Genomic DNA, 21006 nt, shown 5'->3' with positions numbered 1-21006 from the left:
GCAAGTGAACAGGTATATTCACATTGATTGGAAGATAATTATATTAAGTGCCTAGTCTACTACACATATAATGATCGATCGCATATGTTTATCAGTTTATGTGACACGTACACATACATCATATATTTAATATATATATATATATATATACAAGCCCTGGATATATATATATATATATATATATATATATATATATATATATATATATCCAGGGCTTGTATATATCTCATCTTATTAGTTCTAGGTGAAGGCTGATCCTGTATGCATTCAAAATAAAAACCAGCATTATTCAGGCTTTCACTTTCTGCGCAAGATATAAATTGGATCGAAATATTCTTCATAAACGCATCAGGGTCCCATATGATTATGGCATTACAATCAATACAAAAAATAACGGTGGTTCTGACAAAAAAGTTATAGATATATATAGTGGTCTTATCTTATAAGTTATATTGGTAAAAGCCGGTCTGAATCAAGCCAATGAAATAAAAAGGGAAAGGAAGAAAGGAATCAATCATAGAAAGTTTTGCCTTTGTAGTTTTTTTCCCTTCCATCTGCATGCACAGTACTGGCATTTTCATTTTGAAAGGAAATATAGAAGCCACTTTCGGAGTAGATGATTTACATATGTGTATATATATCTTGTATATATTATAATATCATTTGAACTTTAATCATTCATAAAGTAAAAGTTTGGGATTAAAAATATTTACAAAGAAAATATAGATATAATGTGTACTATATAGAGTAATAATTGCTAATATAAGCGGCAATTTAAATTGGTTCAAACACGAAAAACAAAACAATTACAATGCAATTTTTAAGCGAGCTTAGACATAAATAAATGAGTTAAATTTTTTATTTTTTATTTTTAAATCAGAATTGCGTAAGAAAACAATACCACAAACAAACAATGAGCCAACCCTCAACAGCATCATTATAATAAACATAAAACTATTAGTACTGTGGGTGTTATTTAATTATGAGCTATACGATGAGGTATCACTAGCTATGTTCCCTAATACACAATTCTCCAACCAAATTAGCAGAAGTTGTTGAATGTAAAGATATGTTTTCTTGTGCATGTCACATGTCAGAAAACACATAGGATTACTTGAAAACTCTGACAAATGGTGGGGCTTGAGATTCCAAAAAGAGAAATCAGAGGTGTGGGTTTCACATGCAATGTGTAGTTGAGCTCTGAGTCATCTCTGTAGGCCCATCAAAAACGACATCAACTTGCGTTCTCATATGCCATATTTTCACTTATTGTCTTTTTGTCTCTCACACAAAAATAAAAAACCATATGCTTAGATGGCTAGTAAGTAGTAACATGTATATTTTCAAGGGTTATATAGTGGAAGACAATGTGATTGTGAGGTAAGCCGGTTAATAAAGGTGTGACAAGGTTGTGTATAGATAGAAAGCGACGTTGAAATGGAAGTTTTACATGTCGATCTCATGATAATCACGCCTATTTTTTAGGTATGTGTAAATGAAAATAAAACGACTAAATAATAAGATAATATACCATGTGGATATACGTAAGTAATATTTATGGATAAAGAGTAACGAATCATATGCATGCATGTGTCCACGTTTTGGCTTCGCCAATGTATATATGTAATGCAAACAAACTTCTTGATTATCTTAACATAAAAGAAAAGTAGGAAAACTCCTTTATTGACTATAAAGATGACAAAAATTAAGAAGGGGACAAGTGTAACAGATAATTGATAAATTCAAAGTATTAACTTCTCTTTTTTAGAAATCCGCGAGTTTTGCTTGAATCTTTTCCAATATATATTGCAATTTGGACATCAGTAACAACAATCGGTTTGAAGTTGTAGTAGTTTACAATTTACACGTAGTTGAAACTTCCTAAGTAGCGAGTATTATTATTGCATGTAATTAACAGTTTAATGATTAATAAAAAAAATCCATTAGATAAATAGTCACATTTATGATTTGACATTGTTAAATAGTCAATGTTTCATAAATTTTAATTAATTAGTCACTTTCATATATTTACATACGTAAATCTTAAATAAATAATCACTTTCATTTATTATGTCACGTCATATTTATGACTATTTATCTAAAATTTACAAAACATTGGCTATATAGTAATTCCAAATATTTTAATTGGTTATTAACCTAATTTTTTTGAAGAAAAGAAAAAACCCTTATTATACATAAACCCTCTTAAATTATTTTGCTCCGACAATCTTATATTAATCACACACACTCCTTCGAGCAATGTCAGCCAATGAGAGAGGGATTGATTACATGTGTATATATATACATATGAACCTCTCTATGACATTAAAAAAAAAAACCCATCTATATATTTGTATTGTTCGTCACACAATCTTTCCAGCAATGTCAGCCATGGAGCGAGAGATTGATTATATATTTATGTATATATAAACCACTCTATATTTGTATAGTTCGTGTAATGTGAAATTAAAAGATAAAGGTGCATTAGTGTTGTCGTTTGCATGCATGTGCATGTTGGATTTCACTAATTAATTAGGGCTAAAATATAAATATGTCTATACTTTCAAGTACTTAATTAAACACTAACTTTAAACTATTATTCTCGGATCAAATCATCTTAACTTTCCCAAGTTCGATCAATGGATCTCTCTTGTGGCCAAAGCAAATGAAGAACATCCCACATGGCAGCCAAAAACTCCAAGTCTCTTGTACTTATTCAGATCCCATGAAAAAAAAAATATTAATTGTATTATGAAAACATAAAGGCCTTTTCAAATATGGTCATCCAAAAGAAATGCTGACACATCTTAGCACCATACCTTGTCACAAACCCTATGTTTTCCATTTATACCTTAATCAAAGTATCTTAAATCCTAATTAGGAAGCGATTGACTCAAGTCCAACGTGTATGAATAATGATAAAGCAACGGTACCAAAAATGTCTTTTTAGTAATGGAAAAAGAAAGAGGCTATGGATGTATCAATAGCTCTATATAAAAGCCCTTGATAAGCTAGAGAATGACATGAAAGAAGGAATAACAACGACAAAGTTTCAAAGAGTTGCAACGAGAGAGAACTCGATCGGAGAAAGGTCTATATATTTGGACGGTATATAACTGATATACTATGGAAAATCTACAAATAGTCCCGGCTTATAAAAATAATGTGGAGGCTCAATATGTGGAGATGATGGTTCCTTTATACTCCTACGGATGTGAGAAGAAAATGAAGAAGGCATTGTCTCATCTTAAAGGTAAACCATGAGATATATGAATATTAATATTATGACACTATATATATACATGTGTGTAGTTAGCTCAAATTTGTAGTTTTTGTTAATTTAGTCTCAAAATTATTTGTTATGGAAATTTAAGCCTAGCTCTGTTTGTACTTATAATTTTTTCGACGAAAATTGACACATCAAGAGACTTGAAATTATTAACTGTGTTTATCAGTTGTTAATTATTGTTTAAAGTTATATAAGTTTTTGCGAAGGGACTTGATTGTTGAAAATTATTAATTAAGCCAGAGAATAAATTGATCAAAATTTAAGTTTAATGGTCTAAGTTCAAAAGCTCATAATATACTACAAGGCCACAGCAATTCTCAATATTTGTCTTTATATTGTATTTTTAAGATATATTTATTAGCTGATAACTAAATATTTCTATTGCATAAAGAAATAGCTAATTATACAGCCAGAATTATAACACTGTATAGCTAGCTATTTTTCAGTAAAGTAGATGTCCAAAAATAATTCAATTCATGTAACAAAATAATCATTTATCATACATGCATGTATAATATACATACGCTAACTAATCTAATTTGGGCCACAGCGATTCCCATTTGTCTTTATATTGTATTTTTAAGATATATTTATTAGCTGATTATAACTAAATATTTCTATTGCATAAAGAAATAGCTAATTATACGGCCAGAATTATAACACTGTATAGCTAAGCTATTTTTCAGTAAAGTAGATGTCCAAAAATAATTCAATTCATGTAACAAAATAATCATTTATCATACCTGCATGTATACTATACATACGCTAACTAATCCAATTTGGGGCGTTCAATCTCAGGAATATACTCGGTCAGCGTTGACTATAGCCAACAGAAGGTAACAGTGTGGGGAATATGCAACAAATATGATGTTCTGGCAACTATTAGGAATAAGAGAAAAGGTGCAAGGTTTTGGAATCCTGATGATAATATTGATGATCATGATGATGATAATCAATCATGTGATGATGATGATGATGATGAGTCATCACCAAAACAATCACCAAAGTCTCTCCCTCCAAAACGCTATATTTCCATGGGCTCCTTTTCCAAGCGATCCTTGGCTCTCTATAAGGTTCGCTCATTGAGTTGGAAGGCAATGAAGAAGGTTTTCACTAGATCACATTCATTTTGATGCATGCAAAGTAGAGTTGTGTGATTCAATCTAAGAAGAAATGTCACCATTTAATAGACCTAAAAGTAATTTGTAAATTTCTCTTTCGTATTATATGTTTGAATTAATTACGTATTTACCCCTATTTATTATGGCAGGTGTAACTTTCACCTCTCGTTGCTTCAAATTGTCATTTTTACCATTTTAACTTTTTTCTTTGATAAATCTTTCTGTTAATTTTTTAGAGAATCCTTCGTTAAGAAAAAAATGTGAAATCACCACAAATTTGTAAAAAAACAAATATTACGAAAGCAATATATATTTATGAATATTCTATATTATTATAGGGAGGAAAAAATATGAAAAGATATATAGGAATACCGTTAAGGTTATTTTATCCGTGGGAAGCTTTATCAATGAGCTCAAACCAGAAATCTTGTTGAGGAAGAGAGAAAGAGAGTTTCTGAACTAAGAAGAATAATTTTTTAATCAACATGAAAAAGAGGAGTAGTTCTTGAAGGATAATTTGATGACTTTCTACATTTGGAGCACTTAATGACAATTTCGCTCAAAAATAGAGAGAAGGACCAAATTTTTAAGAAAGAAAAAACGAATTGAAACAATAAAGCGTGAAGGATGATATATAGTTGTAAGTTTGTAACACTTAATTCCTCCTCGTTGTTTGTAAAAATATAATTAATCCTATATGTTTCAATTGTCAAATTTGTTTTTGAGTATTTCAATCAGGTCTACTTGTTAGTTAGACGTTTTATTTTCATATGATATAAATTATATGGAGAACTCTCATATGCCAATATTGTTTTTTCTTCATTTGTTTGGTATCAATTAGTGCTATCATAATGACCATTCCTAAACAAAAAATTCAAACGTCACTTCGTGTGAGTGTGTAGATGTATATGAAACAAAATATTAGATTATACTAGTTTTCTTTATTCACTACTTTAGATTTTATACGTACACAGATTAAGAGGGAAAAAAACTCTATAATAATATTATGATTTCTTAGCGAATTCGGGTCAGATGTTTTTGGTATTAAAGTTAGGCAGGATTTGACATTTTCTGTGGTCTTCATTGGATGCTTTTGGAGGACATATATGGTATTATAGCCCCATAAGCAACAACAAAAAAAAAAAAAAAAAAAACAAACTATGGATCTTGATAATCTTTGTGGACTTCATTCTCCCAAGACAGAGATTTAAAACAAGCAAAAGTGTTTCAAATAAATAGGCCATATTTTTTATTTTCTATGATCTAGTTAATATTAAAACGATCTATCAATTTTCTTTTCATTCATTTACATACAGGTAGTAATTACATTGACATGCATTATGGATCATTCTATATTCACAAAATATTTTTACATATAGCATTCAAGAATGACAATGTAAACAGTTTTACTTAAAATCAATAGTTGGAAATGTATTTAGACGAGAAAATTTTTGAAGACTTCTTTTATTTTTTTTATTTGCTTGACCAAAAGAAAAAGCTAATTGAGAAAAGAAAAAAGTTAGAAGAAAGTGAAATTCCTAATCCCATTTATTCTTAGTTTTTTAATGTCGGTACGTAATCGATTATATATACGACTCAAGTCTCAAAGTAATATACTTTAGGGTATAGATTGCTCACACGCGTATGTGAATAACTTTATTAACCCCTTTGATTTCAATTAGTCCATACAAGAAATTATGCCACGAAGGAGCTCCTACGACTTATTGGGTCATAAGATGATCAGGAACTAAAAGAAAAGTCATGCATAAAAGTCTTGATAAAGCTAAATATACCAAACACATATATCAGTGCTACAATTTTATTAATACATCCATTATGGGATTATCAACGAAAATTTTATAAAAATTCAAAATATTATAACCACTATACTTATCGACGAAACTACATACTATGGAACAAAACAAGGAAATCACCAAAATTTTGAATTTTCTATGGGTATTTAAAAAAAACAACAATTGTATACCAGTATTTTGCGATACAAAACTTGAACATAATTTAGATAAAAAAACAAAAAAATGAACATAATGAAACGTGAATAGAGAGAGAGAGAGAGAGAGAGAGAGAGAGAGAGAGAGATGATCTACGTGGCATATATATTGTCCAAGTTTACAAAACAGCAAAATATCTAAAATATATATATATATATATATATATATATTTCCAATAATATACGATGCCACGTCAGCATCAAGGCTTTTCTATCTCTTCTTTTTTGCGATATTACTCCTTTGCGAAAGGATAAGTGATTACAGAGAACAGTCGAAAGATGATGTGAATAGCAACAAACCATTTTACGCGCAACCAACACAAAATCAATGCCACGCCAAGTTGGACAATTTCATGAGACCCCATATCTGCTATCCAACCATACATATATATATATATATATATATATATGTATATATGCTTAATTTGTTATGATTGATACACTCATATTTATTTTGACTTCAGGTTTTTAAATATTATTATATTTTACATTACCTAACACAAACAAACACACCATGAAAAACATTGGCTTATAAATTTGGATTTCTCATAACCATACATTTCAAAAATAAAGCCCTTCTCTCTTTCAAACACTTGACAACAAAAGTAGCGACACAAAAGCTCTCTCTACTTCCACATACATATACACATATATACACATATACATATACATACGATGATAATGGTGGCGGTGGTGGCGGAGCTTCTGGGAGAGTACACGGCGGCTCTGGCACGAGCCACTGAGAGGCTCCAAGTGTTTCGCTCTACTCCAAATTCTTCTTCATTTTCAGCTTCATCTAGGGTTTCTATTTTTTCTCAAGATCATTCCTCTTCTTTTCTTCTTTACTTCTAGATACATACACATATACATATATACATGAAAATGATTGCTCTTGAGCATGATCGACATGTATTAGTGCTGTTAATTACTATACAGTGTGTAAATGTAGCGACATTTTTTTCATCAGGAAATAATGATTCTTCAGAATTGAGTATCTTTCAGATCTGTGGCTTTCATGACAAGATTCCTTTTCTTAGTTGTTATTATTTTTGGTTCGGAAGCAGTGAATAGAGATGTTGCGGGGAGAGTTTTTTTTTTTTTTTTTTTTTTTTTTTTTTTTTTTTTTTTTTTTTTTTTTTTTTTTTTTTTTTAAATATATGTGTGTTTGATTGAGAGCTCTCTTTTTCTCTCTCTAGACATATCAAAGCTGTCAATATTTATGGCAATCCATACATATACACCTGTGCAATATGAATACTAAAGATAAATGTATGCAATAGTATATATATATATTGGTAGATAAAATTCAAGATTTTCACTTTTTGCTGGAGATCATTAGTTATTAATGTTCAATTCTTTGTGTATGCATAATATGGTTCCATAAAATAATTAATATATGGGGACCGGTTAATAAGAAAAAGGTAAAGTAGCTAGCAACTATAATTATACACAAGTTTGTAAAGTTGTATCCACATTATTTTCCAACAACCAGCAAAGCTCTTGATTTTACTAGAAACCTGAATTTGTCATTATTTACTCGTTATGGGGCGTTTTGTAGGGCCAACCCCATTGGCATTGATCCCTTAAGATCCAATCTCGTTTGACACTAGGAAAATGCAAATTTTTTCAAGGAAAATTAAAAATTCAAAGAAAAATAAAACATGAGAGTACGATTCAAATTTTTTTATTGTATTTGGAAGTCCTGAAAAATATTATAGAAATAGAAGAAAATAGTGAGAACATAAACACGAATTTGGGTCCTCGCATGTAGAAAGTTGAAGGATTTCATTTTTTTAATTCAAAATAGAATCATGACTTTAATTATAACTTCCTTGTATTAATCGCTTTCTATTTATATTTTCATCTTATTTTCTTGGTTCCAAACATATCTTCAAAGCTTGAGGATAATCTCTTCCACGTGCTATCAAGGATACGTAATGATAGCAAGGCATAGAATCTAAGTGACTTAAGTAATTAAACTATCTATATAACTTAATTGTATCGAGAGCTTTGTATGTAGGTATTCAGACTTAAGTATTTTAGTTGAACAAGTCTTGAGAGCTGCCAACCTCTGCTCTTTGAGCTGATTACTATTTTCGACTCTTGAGTGAGAATTGTGCCTTGAGTTTAAACAAGGTACTTTTACCAAAACATTTTGCAGAGATCAAGTCTTAACTCGAGTATCTCGGTGATATTTTTATTGTTATCATTTTTCGGCGTTTACATTACTAAAATAAAGAAATTTAACAAGCATGTAGTTTAGGTGTCACTACCTCCTCCTGTGAGATTTTTTCATGCAAGAGGACATGAGTTCAATCTCAGAGACGACAATTTGTCTTCATCATTTGATCTTTACAAGAATGATTTGTAATCTAAGCATAAATATTCAATGTAATCAAGTATATGATATGTATGAATAAAAACATGTTGAAACAGTAAACTAATTTTTAACAAACATAAATAAATATAAAGAAACTGTTTTAAATAACCTGATGCTTTTCATACATTCAAATTATTCAAGTATCAAGCATACAATTCAACTCATATCTAACTCTCGTATAATATGATTCATTTGATTTTAATTTGAGCTATTTAATTAATTTTACATAATTAATCTAAAATTTTAACATATAAGATATAAATGAGCTATATACTTAGCTCTCCTAATAATTTTTTTGGGTACAAAAAGTCTATACGCTAAAATTAATTATTAACATACAAATAAATATCGACCTTAGAAATTGTTAATTCGTATAACAAGTAACTATTGGTTATACTCTAAAAATTCGCTCAACTCTATTGTTCATAATATGGTAGCATTTTATCATATTCAAAATAAGAGGGAGTATATCTGAAAAATTATAGAAGTTTAAATATGAAATAATATAATTGAATTGCCAAAAATTTTGATCAATCATATAGAGAAGGTAATAGGCAGGACGTTTGTGATTATTTGATTCAATCCAATAAGCCACAAATTATTATGGAGAGGTGAATGAGGAAAAGGCGGAGAGTTGATAATGATGAAACTAAATGCAATGTTTTTTTTGTTGTTGTTGTATGGATGCAATGTTTTCTTTTTCATATATATGTCAATAGCCGAATGATGAGGAATTAGTAAGAGAGAGAAAATATTTTAATTAGTATATGGCAATGATCATCAACAATGTGACAAATTACATGGGACCTTTTTATTTTGAAGATAATTACGTGGGACCTTTAATTCCGAAATATAAGCAAATAAATAAGGCATGAATTTGTGGATAAGAGAAACCAGAATAAGTGCATATATAATTTATAAATATTTCATATCATAAGCACAGATATTCCATATTTGCATATCATATCAAACTAGAAATATATATACTTCGGATTTATGAATGGCTATTATATGTTTTACCTTCTTAAAGCATTATTGCCCATATTATTCGGTTGTTGGTTTGTCATTCAGTTCTGAGGTTCTAACCATTCCACATATATATAACAGATCGGAGGAGTTTCTTCTCATATGGGACGTTGTTTATTAAATAGGTTACATGTGAATATATAAATGCATGTTGGGATTTAAATATTTTCAGCCCTAAATTTAATGCCTTAAACTTTAGACAAACTATAAGAGATACTGTGGTTTCATTGACTTAATATCTTTGATTTGAATGCTTACCTAATCAATTTTTATACGTGATATATATACATATACATATATTTGTATATATGTATATCCCTTTCAATTCATTATTTGGCTTTCACCATGTGAGGAAACCAATGAAATATAAAAGATTACAATATTCATGAATTTTTGTTTGGGGTACTTTTTTTTTTACTTGAAGACAATAAAATGAGTCGTGTTCTCCCAGGAAAACAGCGTTCAAGCAGTTAGAAACCACCGCAAGCCTGTAGATTATTTGGAAGTTCCAAACATCCGAGCATTGGAAAGAAACGGAAATATCATTTTTGTTAAAGTCCCTTCCGTGACGACTTAACGGAAATGATATTTTCGTTAAGCATTTTTTTTACTTTTCGGGCGTTAACGGAAAAGATATTTCCGTTAGGCATAACGGAAATTAACATTTTCACTAATTCTGGTAGTAAATAAATAAAAAATAAAAAATCAAATCTAAAGTAAAATGAATGACTGAGATTGAATGTTAAAATCACTCAAGTGGTTGAGAGTGGCTGAGATTGAAGAGTATGCATAGCATTCACAAATGCGCATAACGGTACATATTGGTTTGTCATCTTTCGTATGCCATTTTGTCAATTTTCGCCAAATATCGGAAGTTCCACTGTCATTTTCGCATCTCACGGAAGTTTGGCACTTCCGTGAGCCAAAATAAACAAACGGTAGCCTTTCTTCCGTTTGTTTCCGTACAAACATTAGTGTACATGTGCTGATATATATAAGATATTTATATCTGCTATATAATTTATATAGAAGGGAAATTTTTTTATAACCACCTAATATATATATTATTTTAAGTTTGACTATTTCGTTAATTTTTTAAACAACCTCGATCATTTTGCAAACTTATTAATTTCAATTATTTATCTGTAGTTAGAAGTTAGAACACACTGCATATATGATGCATACTCTATTAAAAATGTGACCAAATACAAATAAATTTGATTAGTTAGGCCAATAACATATTTTGCATAAAAAGGTTTGGCAGTTAAAAAGTTACACAAATAGATTCTTGATAAGAATTTAGACTAAATTTCCCTCAACGATATTTACTTGATTTCCTTTCTTTTTACGCTCAATATTTTTATCAATCTCATTTTTTTTTATCTTAATATCTCTATTTCACTTCAAAAGCCTAATAATCACATTTAAAATTCAGTTTTCCTACAAATTATTTTTTTTTTTAAATTATTTTTACACATCTCACTTTGAAGTTTTTTTTAAGAACATGTTGAATTTCACCGGAATCCATCGGATTCTATTTGTTATTAAAAAAAAAAAGCCATCAGTTTTTTTTAGCAGATTCTGAAAGAAAAAAAAAATCCCTTTTTTCTTTTAAAATAGATTTTTAATGTGATTATAAGATAGAAAAAAGAGATTGAGATTAAAATTGGAGTTGGAGATGATGTTAATAAAGGCAGTTAATTACTCCAAATTTTGGGTCAAAAGTTTGCAACTTTTCAAACACCATGCCCTTTTATGCAGTTCAATATATTAGCAGATCTAATTGGTTAAATTTATCAATTGAAGTATTGGTAAACTAAAGGACAAGATTTCTAAAGTTTCACAAATATGTGATAAGATCATTTTGGAATAACTAGGGGTTGATGTAAATAATAGAAGTTATTATATATTAAAGTAAATAACAGAAAGTAGAAGGGCTAAAAAAGATAGTGACTTGACTCGAACACTTTTTATTTTTCGGCTGCTCAAGCACACAGAAAAAAAATCACTGCCACTCTCTCTCTCTCTCTCTCTCTCTCTCTCTCTCTGTTTGGGTCTTCTTCGTCATCACTTCTCCGGTAATTTCTTCCCGTGAAAAGTAATTTGATTTCTGTTAGACAATCGCGTCGTGTTCATTCGTTTCGTTTTTTTTTTCGCTAGCTGATTTGGAATATTGAGTTATTTGACAAATGCTAGTTATTTGATTGATAGTTTATACTCTCGCAGTCTAAATCATAGTTTTTGTTCCCGATCATACCTCAGAGCATTGAATTCAATTGAGATCGATATGATCAATTTGTCATCTTAGATCATAAGTGTATAGCATAATTGAAAAACGGCGGCTTTTGTGCAATTTAACGAACCTGTTATTAGTTAATGGATTCTGAAAGAACAAAACACAGGAAAAACTGGCGATTTAGGGCTAATGGAAATGAAACAATCAATCAATTGAAACTGCGTCATAATTCTAGATCACTAACTTAGATTGATACTGGAATCAATTTACAATGCTCTAGATATTGAATTTGAGAAGACAGATTCTCAAATCACTCTAAAATCGCTGTCTAGTAATTGCAACTTTTGTAGATTTTGAAGAATTTGTTGGTAGAGGAAGTTTGATAAGACAAAAAAAATGATGGGATTTGGGGGTTATGTTAATGGAAGTTCTTACCCATCACCTTCGTCTTCCAATCTATCGGCCTCGGCTCCGCCGTTTACCCTCGACCGGTCTCCGAAGCCGGGTCCGATCCCACTCGCCGATCTGATCGAACCGTTGTCTTATCCGGGTCCCATGAACTCTTCCCTCGCCAACTGGCTATCCTCTCGGCCGCCAAGTTCCGAGCTCAATCCTCCGAGCAATGCATACGGGTACGGAGGATTACAGACCGCAGAGCCGTCGAGCACGGTAGTATCGGCCCCGGCCGAACCTTATTACCCTCCTCCGTATGTATCGCCCGTGGTAGCAACACAGCAGCACAAAGACAGCTCGTTCGTGATCGCTGATCAGGCGGGTTATGATTGGTCGTCCTTTTCTCGGGCTCCCGTTGGATTGGACGGTTCGTCGTCCGGTGATTATAGCCAAAGGCTTTCGGATTCGAAGTACGGAGCGGAGTGGGGCGGCGATGGGTTGTGGAACGGGTTTGTGGATTGGAAGCAGGGTAAGCAGAGTCACGATATAGCTGTTCCGTCTATGTATGAGAATTACATGAACCCAGGTATTTGCTTTGTAATCTCGTGAAGTTTTTTGCCTTTTCGGCGTACAAATTTATAGGATACTAACTTGATTATGATTGTTGTCGTTACGATTGATTGTAGATGGCAAAATCCTCGAGGGTTTGGGCAGAGTTGGGGAATCGTCCAACGATGCCGACTTTCTTGAAATGGGAAAGTTTGGCGGGTCTTTGAACGCAGAAGATTCGAACGAAAAGCCTTTCTCGGGAAAAACTCCCAGCTTCTTACCTGACGATTTTTCGAGATCGGTGTTGGGATCGCTTTCGGGTATATCGGAGATCCACCTTCAACCGCCTTCCCTTGTATATGGTCCAACAAGCTCGGCGAGCCATGAGGGTTATGTTCAAGATTTCCATTATTCCCAGAACGAACCTGTTTTCAGTTCAAGCAAGCTCAGAATTTACCCAGAAAGAGACGATCCAAACCCCAACGATGCATCACAAGACGCGACGAAAGCAAAATCTGGACCTGGGCTGTTCAATTCAGGACGTGATAGATTTAGCCTGGACCTGAATATCAACGAAGCCATGATCAGCGCTGCTCAAGAGACCGTCGATCACTACAACCACGGAGTCGATTCGCCGTGCTGGAAAGGAGTCCCTGCGAATCATTCTTCTCCGTTCGACGCATCCGAGGCCGGTTCGGAAGTGGGAAAGCTAGAAAATAACTCGAATCGCCAATCGAAAGAGGCCTTCCGACAGAAATCCGACGAGAATACGCTGCCACCAATTGCGAGGGCCGGCGATCATTCGGAAACTAAAACGGTTCAACAGTCCGACGATATCTACAAAGACGAAAGCGGGTCCAATGTCGAAAACCCTGGTGTCGTGACTCAGACTCTTCGAGAAGGAGAAGCGGTGAACGACATCATCGAGGAAGCGCTGCAATATTGCTCGGCCCATTTGCACGTTCCCGTGGAGAACGCAATGTCATCTTCCGTAGAAGACACTTCTCGTACCGACCTTAAAGCTTCGACTTCGGTGAATTCTGTTCCAACAATCGATGTTTCGGGGCTAGTGGACACCATTCACAATTTATCAAACTTTCTGATGTATCATTGTACGAGAGGCTCGTCTCAACTGAAACCAAAAGACCTCGATGTAGTCCGGCGTGTGATCGACAATCTTGGAATGTGTACGGCGAAGAAAGCTGAGGAAATTACTCCAATTCAAGAGCCATTTTTTTCCGTAAAGAACTCTTATGACGCTCCTGGAGGTTTACAGAAAGTAAGTTGCTTTAGAGTGTTCACCGAATTTTTTATATTTATTAAATGATAAAATATAGAATTTGAAACTAATTGACTAGTCCAATTTTTATATTTTATACTGTTAATAAAAATATTGACCACTGTATATAGGTAATTCACTACAGTAAAAAATATTAATGCACATTTTTTTTTTAAAATGTAGGCTATTTCACTAATTATAGACTAACTTTAGCTATTTAGCTAGAACACAAATTCTATTTTGTATATCATGATTCAGTGGGCTGAAGAGACCCTGTTTTTCAGGCCGTGGTTGATGCTCAGAGTGGCAATAAGGGAAGCGAGTTTAGTAAATCTGCTAAAGATAATGAAGCTGCAGATCTTCTCTCAGAGGGACGTGAGTGCCACGTGGTTGATGAAGATAAAGCGACCTTGGTACTCTCTTTTTTCCCTAATTTTAAAGTGCACCGAGACTAGGATCGAATTTTTTTTTTTGGGGGGTGTTGATTATTGAGAGATGGAGAGAAAGAACAAACAATTTATATTGGAAACAATCGAATACTATGCAAAGCCTCGGTGGTGGTCTATATTACTGGTCAGAGTTGAACCATAGTGGAACTAATGTCTAATTTTTATTTATCATTCATATTTCTTAGGCTTTTAAAAAGATTCTTACGGAGAATTTCAACGAGGATGAGGAAAAGGAAACACATCCTCAGAGTCTCTTGTACAAGAACCTATGGCTCGAGGCCGAAGCTGCTTTATGCTCCGTCAACTACAAAGCTCGATATAACCGGATGAAAATAGAAATAATGGAGGGTTCCAAGTTGCTCAAAGGTATCAGATTCAGAACCTTCTATTAAATATCATCGTTGCGCGGTCTTTGAATGCTTGTTATTCTTCTTCTTTCTTTGCTTCAGAGGCACATGAAAACAGTGCTGAGACAGAGACGAAGAAACCACAAGGCTCCGTGGCTGTCTCTCACGATTACCACGCAATCGAAACGTTCTCTCCCAAGGACGAGGGTTGTTCAGCCCCGAAGAGCCGTGGATTATCCGAGTTGAGCCCGATCAGCCACGACGACGATGTCATGGCTCGGCTCCAAATCCTGAGGTGTCGGGTCGAGAATTCGAATCCCGGCACGCCCGCCGCGAACGCCGAAGAGATGGCGAGCCCGAAGCTCGAGACCTCGGTACAAGCTTCGACCGATTCTGGGGCGAATAGAGACATCAACGATTTCGACGCCTCGGTTATGGCCCGATTCCACATCATCAAATCCCGGGCCGAGAATTTCCCGGAGAAGGAGGAGATGAAACTGCCCAGGTTCGCCAGCCAGAGCACTTACTGGCCGATTCTCGGCTCGATACCAGAGACCGGAACATCGGGTCCGAACCCTAGCAATGACCGTTTTACCCCGAGCGAGTTTCAAATGTACGATCCCCAGGAACAGTCTCAAGTGGACTGGGAACACGTGAGGAAGGAAGATCTCTCGTGGCAGAACCGCTATTGATCCTAATGAAGCTTCTAATTTAATTTGCAAAGGAAAAACCAGGATAGTGACCTTGTTTTTATATATGGTGGACTAACTTGGTTCTATGTTGTTCTTGTGCTGTGTATTTATACTCTTGTTTTTCTTTTTCTTTTCTTTTTCTTTTTTTTTCTCTCTCGCTGACAGTTTATCATGGTCTGTAACAAGCTTGGTCTGTAAGATTTCTAAACAGCTCTCCGTGACTCTGTTTAATTTTGTATGATGTGACTTGAAACAAAGTTGAACCTGTGATATTATCGGTGGTTTGTAAATGAAGTGTGAAATCTTGAATGAAGAAACAACAATTGCAACCAAAAGTAATCTGCTTTTTTGTTCTTAAATGTCTACAATTCGAGGTTTAACATGGTGGCAGTATAGATTTTTAAGAGGTATAAGCTAAATATATTTCTTTCATTACTAAATAATTTTTTTTTTATACTCTCTTCAATATTTCTAATTGGATCTTAAATAAGTCTAGAATCGCTAATGATAAATAAATTTTATTTCAATATTGATATATCAATTTAAGTGATTACTCTATCGGTCAATTCAGATAAGTTAAAAAAGTATGTCGGTATAATTATGGGAAATATCCGATCTTAGCATACTAATAAATAATGTTGGTTTTAATTATTTGCGCAAAACCGAAAACCTCCTAATAGAAGTGAAAAGGACATACGTCGAATCCAACATGCACTCAAGACGAATTCGGTAGCTTATAAATTTTTAGCATAATTGAAATGATGTATTTTGGGGGATATCTGATCATTACGAATACCTGTGGGATATCTAATAATTACAAATTAAAATTAAATAATAAATTTTATATATGAAAATGTAACTATGAATCTTGAATTTTCTATTTAAATATGTGATTTTGATGGTTATCAACTGTCGATTTTTATTCATTTATCTCTTTTTGTATAATTTCGTCATTTTAGTTAAATAAAGTGTATGAATTCGACATTTTTTAAAATAAAAAATTAAACTCGACATTTCACTAAAACATAAGATATTTTCAAATAAAAAATACAATAAAATGACTGCCACGTGTCAGCTTAGCATAAATAATTTAACTTTTAACATTACTTGTTGTCTCACCGCTCTTTTGCTTTTAGGTATATAATAGATATATATACTAACAACTACGTTTTTGGATAATCTCTTTTGCATGTGCAGAGCAAAACTCTCCATTGTCATTGGCTCTTCTGTGCTCTCTAGTCAAACTCCTGATTAATTTACTACAAAATCACTTCAATCAAGTTACGCGCACAATCACGCTGTAAAACATTCATGTCCCTAAAACTGAGGCCTTTTCAATATCTAGCGCAATTTGGATTATATCTATAAGCAGACACTAAACCAACTCTGGTTGTCGTTTATCAGACTTTTTATGTTCAGAGAGCACAGCACTTGTAGTTTCTTGCCGATGAAGCAACAATGACATTAGCTTAACCCAAGTAGTTCTGTACTGATTTCCACTATAAATGCATAATCTACTTTGCTTACAATACCAAAAAGAGAAAATACAACAACATTTGAGAGACTAAGAGAAAATGAGTCCACAGAAACTAACTATGAATAATAGTGTCTTTGTACTAGCTGTGATGCTCATTTGCTCGTGCTCGAGCGTTCATTCGCAGCTTCAAGTCGGGTTTTACAGCTTTTCGTGTCCTTTTGCCGAGTTCATCGTAAAAGAAGAGGTTAGGAGAGAGTTCTTCGTCAACAAAGGCGTGGCCGCCGGTTTAGTCAGAATGCACTTCCACGATTGCTTCGTCAGAGTAAGTGTTTTTTTTTCGCATTTTGGTTTTACTCGACGAGCAAACTAGTTGTACGTAAATTTCATGTTGGCGCTGAAATTAATCAGGGCTGCGATGGATCGGTGCTGATTGATTCGACGCTCTCGAACACGGCTGAGAAAGACTCGCCGGCGAACAACCCGAGCCTGAGAGGGTTTGAAGTGATAGACAGAGCCAAAGCCAGGATCGAAAGGCGATGCGAAAACACTGTCTCGTGTGCGGATATACTCGCGTTTGCCGCGAGGGACAGCGTTGAACTCGTAAGCTAAGCGAAAGAAAAAAACATGTTGATTAAATTACTTCTTTCATGTTCAACTTCATTGATCTGTTTGGTCTTTGAAAAATTGCAGACGAGAGGGCTCGGATATCCTGTCCCGGCGGGAAGAAGAGACGGAAGGGTTTCGTTGGACTCGGAAGCTAACTCAAACTTGCCCGGCCCGACCTCCAATGTCGACCAACTCACTCAGGTCTTCGGCGCTAAAGGACTCACACAACAAGAAATGGTCACTCTTTCTGGTATGAAACTTTTAAACAAATAAATTTTACTATTTTTGGAGAAAAATGGTCCACAAACTATAAAAATCTTGTAGCATTTTAATCATCTAAAAAAAATGATTTTTTTTTTTATGATGAGATTCTACACCTAGACAAACTTAATTAACGTGTCAATTATGCTATTACACCCAAAAGAAATCAGCAATGACTTTTTCATAATCCGAATTCGGGTACGCAGGAGCACATACCATTGGGAGGTCTCACTGCAGTTCGTTCAGCAACCGGCTCTACAACTTCAACGCGACGACGAGCCAAGACCCGAGTCTGGACCCGATTTACGCGGCTCAGTTGAAGCAGCGGTGCCCACAGGGGAGCCCAAACTTGGTGGTTCCAATGAATCCTTTCAGCCCCGTCACCACCGACGTCAGTTACTATGCTGACCTCCTCGCAAACCGTGGATTGTTCGAATCCGATCAAAACCTAATGTCAGACCAAGAAACGGCCAACGAGGTGAACCAGAACGCCATGAATCAACGGCTCTGGCTCTTCAAGTTCGCCGCGGCAATGGTCAAGATGGGGAGTGTCAAGGACCCGACTGGAAGCCCCACCGAGATCCGAACCAATTGCCGGGTCATTAATTCAGCGTTTTAGAAAGAGGCACAATAATAATAATAATTAAGCAGTGCTCCAATTCCTTTTTTTTTATGTTTTAAACTTTTGAGTTTGCAAAGGGATGAAAATTAATAATAATAATAATAACAAATAAGGGGCGCAAAAACCTTGACAAATCTCTCACAGACTGAATGTCTTGACAGTCATGAACAAAAATGAAAGCACAATCAATCTAGCCTCTCTCCTTATAAATTATAAAAGACCCGGTTCGAGCTACAAACGAGAAACTCATAATCAAAGATCAAAGCAAAAAAAAAAAAAAAAAACACGAACTGTCAACAAGAGGACATAAAGGGCAATTTAGTTATCTGTGTCTCTCAAGTTGTGAGCTCCATGATAGCGGTGACAATGTCGCCCTGGCTCGCCTGGAGAGCTTTGACGGCCTTCTTCTTGGAGACTCCGGCCTGAGTCATGACGAGCTCGATGTCTCGGGCCTCGACTCCGGTCTCGTCGATCTCGCCCTCGTCGTCGTCCTCCTCCGCCGGAGCTCCGCCGGAAGCGGCGGCGGTGGAGGCGGTGGGGCCCGCCACGGAGGACATGTCGGGCACCCTGAACTGCTGGGCCGCCTGGGTCTGGAGCTGCGAGCTCAGGTCCTCGATCTTGGCCTCTCCGAATATCACGTACGTCTCCGAGTTCGGGCTCTTGAACACGTCCGGTTTCGAGATGAAGAATAGGATCTGCAACGACAACATGACAGAGGACATCAGTCGAAATTCCGAGTTACCGACGATGATTATTATTACGGCGTTCGTGGTCGAAGAGCTTACGTTTTTGGTCCTCTTGATCGTGACTCGGCTAACTCCGGTGACCGGTTTCATGCCCAGCTTCAGCATAGCCTTGCGGCTCTTCTTCTCGCTTCGGCTCTGCTTCGATCCTCCGTTAGTGCCTGCATTTCATTATCTGACTAATTAGCCCACAATGCAATTATTTCATTAGAGACTTACAATCTGAAAGTTGTTAAATAAGCTCAAATTAAGACATAATAGTCACTGGAAATCGACCAAAGTACCCATTTTCACTTGAAAAAAAAAATTATGTAATTTGCTCTATATAATCCATTCCACCCTTTTTGGCTCCAAAATAATTTGGCTTAAGCTAACAAAAGTTTTTTTTTTTTTCCTAAAACCTAGAAATGATAACTCTATAGAAGAAATTTCAGGGACAAACATACAGGAAAAGAAACTTAATTTAGCCTTCGTTTCCGCAACAAGAGCAAACACAGAAAAACTCGAACAAACCTAGCTTATCAAACAAAAGTCAGCAACGAACCATAGCCACACAGCGAAAACCCTAATTAGTAAAAAAGGTAAAACCCTAATCCGATAAACGAACGGCAAAAACACGAAAGGAAACATAAATACTGGATAATCTAAAAACCAGTAGAGGAAAATAGACCTAGAATTCCATCATCCTTGTCATCGTCGTCGTCCTCATCGTCGTCGTCATCGTCATCTTCGTCCTTGTCGTCCTTAACGTCCTCGACGACAACATCATCTTTAAAGCTCTGCCGAAAAACAAACAGACAAACATTCATTTCAAAATCAAAATCAGTAAAACAGAACAGTCAGTTTCTCTATGATTTTTACAGTATTTTATTTTAAGAGACCTCAGAAATGGACTTGAGAGTCTCCTCGGTGACTGTAACCTCCTCGACGGTGGCGGGAGCGACGACGGTGGCTTCGGCGGCTGGCGGCGGCGACATCTTCGGCGAGTAGAGAGAGAGAGAGGAGATTGGGTTTCTAGAAAGACAGTAAGAGAGAGACAGTGTACTAAAGAAGATAGAGCTATTATATGATGAGATTTTATCAGAAAGAACACAATTATACTACTATCACTTCAAGGGTTTTTTTTCACTACCCACCGTTTTTTTGGGAATGGGCTTAATATCGGCCCAATAAGAGTTCATGGACCGGCCCAAGATAAATTTGCGCATCATGGTTTATTTTACTATTTTAACTCAAATACCGTCTTCTTTTTGTTGTTAAAAAAATCTATCACATGTGTAAATATATATTTAATTTTAAATTTATCATCATGTTATAACTTATATCAATGTTAAAAAAAATTATAACTTAATTAATGTTTTGGTTTGTTTTATTTTAAAAAAAAAATTAGTATTTTGATATAGTTTTTTTGCATGCTAATTTATGAGTTGCGGAAAGTTTTAGTACTTCTACTTGATAAGTCGCAGAGGAATTTAATATTTCTAACTTAATAATTCAGTCGCAGAAAAATCATGCATAATATTAAATT

General features: G+C 34.6%; 4 protein-coding genes across 6 annotated transcripts; 3 read left to right on the top strand and 1 right to left on the bottom strand.

Moving 5' to 3' along the window:
* Positions 1-2893: 2893 nt before the first annotated feature.
* Positions 2894-4663, top strand: LOC149380500 (Heavy metal transport/detoxification superfamily protein). Its single transcript, XM_089603705.1, has 2 exons — positions 2894-3253; positions 4088-4663. The coding sequence occupies exons 1-2, from the start codon at positions 3127-3129 to the stop codon at positions 4420-4422; spliced, it is 462 nt and encodes a 153-aa protein (XP_089459831.1). The 5' UTR covers positions 2894-3126; the 3' UTR covers positions 4423-4663.
* Positions 4664-11813: 7150 nt separating this feature from the next.
* Positions 11814-16044, top strand: LOC149380499 (uncharacterized). 3 transcript variants are annotated; one of them, XM_089602815.1, is made up of 6 exons: positions 11814-11902; positions 12411-13039; positions 13140-14281; positions 14566-14694; positions 14916-15096; positions 15180-16044. In XM_089602815.1, the coding sequence occupies exons 2-6, from the start codon at positions 12457-12459 to the stop codon at positions 15767-15769; spliced, it is 2625 nt and encodes an 874-aa protein (XP_089458941.1). In that variant the 5' UTR covers positions 11814-11902; positions 12411-12456; the 3' UTR covers positions 15770-16044. The 3 variants fall into 3 exon arrangements, with proteins under 3 accessions (XP_089458941.1, XP_089458940.1, XP_089458939.1); XM_089602814.1 differs by having other exon boundaries at positions 12393-13039; XM_089602813.1 differs by lacking the exon at positions 11814-11902 and having other exon boundaries at positions 11917-13039.
* Positions 16045-17279: 1235 nt separating this feature from the next.
* LOC149380498 (peroxidase 5-like) lies at positions 17280-18999 on the top strand. The gene is made up of 4 exons (XM_089602675.1): positions 17280-17568; positions 17655-17846; positions 17937-18102; positions 18320-18999. The coding sequence occupies exons 1-4, from the start codon at positions 17344-17346 to the stop codon at positions 18730-18732; spliced, it is 996 nt and encodes a 331-aa protein (XP_089458801.1). The 5' UTR covers positions 17280-17343; the 3' UTR covers positions 18733-18999.
* Positions 18845-20568, bottom strand: LOC149380497 (nascent polypeptide-associated complex subunit alpha-like protein 5). Its single transcript, XM_089602677.1, has 4 exons — positions 20360-20568; positions 20149-20257; positions 19521-19639; positions 18845-19430 (listed from the first exon to the last, which is right to left on the bottom strand). The coding sequence occupies exons 1-4, from the start codon at positions 20453-20455 to the stop codon at positions 19071-19073; spliced, it is 684 nt and encodes a 227-aa protein (XP_089458803.1). The 5' UTR covers positions 20456-20568; the 3' UTR covers positions 18845-19070.
* Between the last annotated feature and the right edge of the window lie 438 nt (positions 20569-21006).

Source organism: Urtica dioica, chromosome 12 (genome assembly GCF_054948205.1).
Source record: "Urtica dioica subsp. dioica isolate 48M chromosome 12, U.dioica_male_clone48M_v1_H2, whole genome shotgun sequence".
Lineage (NCBI taxonomy): Eukaryota > Viridiplantae > Streptophyta > Magnoliopsida > Rosales > Urticaceae > Urtica > Urtica dioica.
The sequence above is the reverse complement of the archived record's forward strand: the minus strand, read 5'-3'. Positions and strand labels throughout refer to the sequence as shown.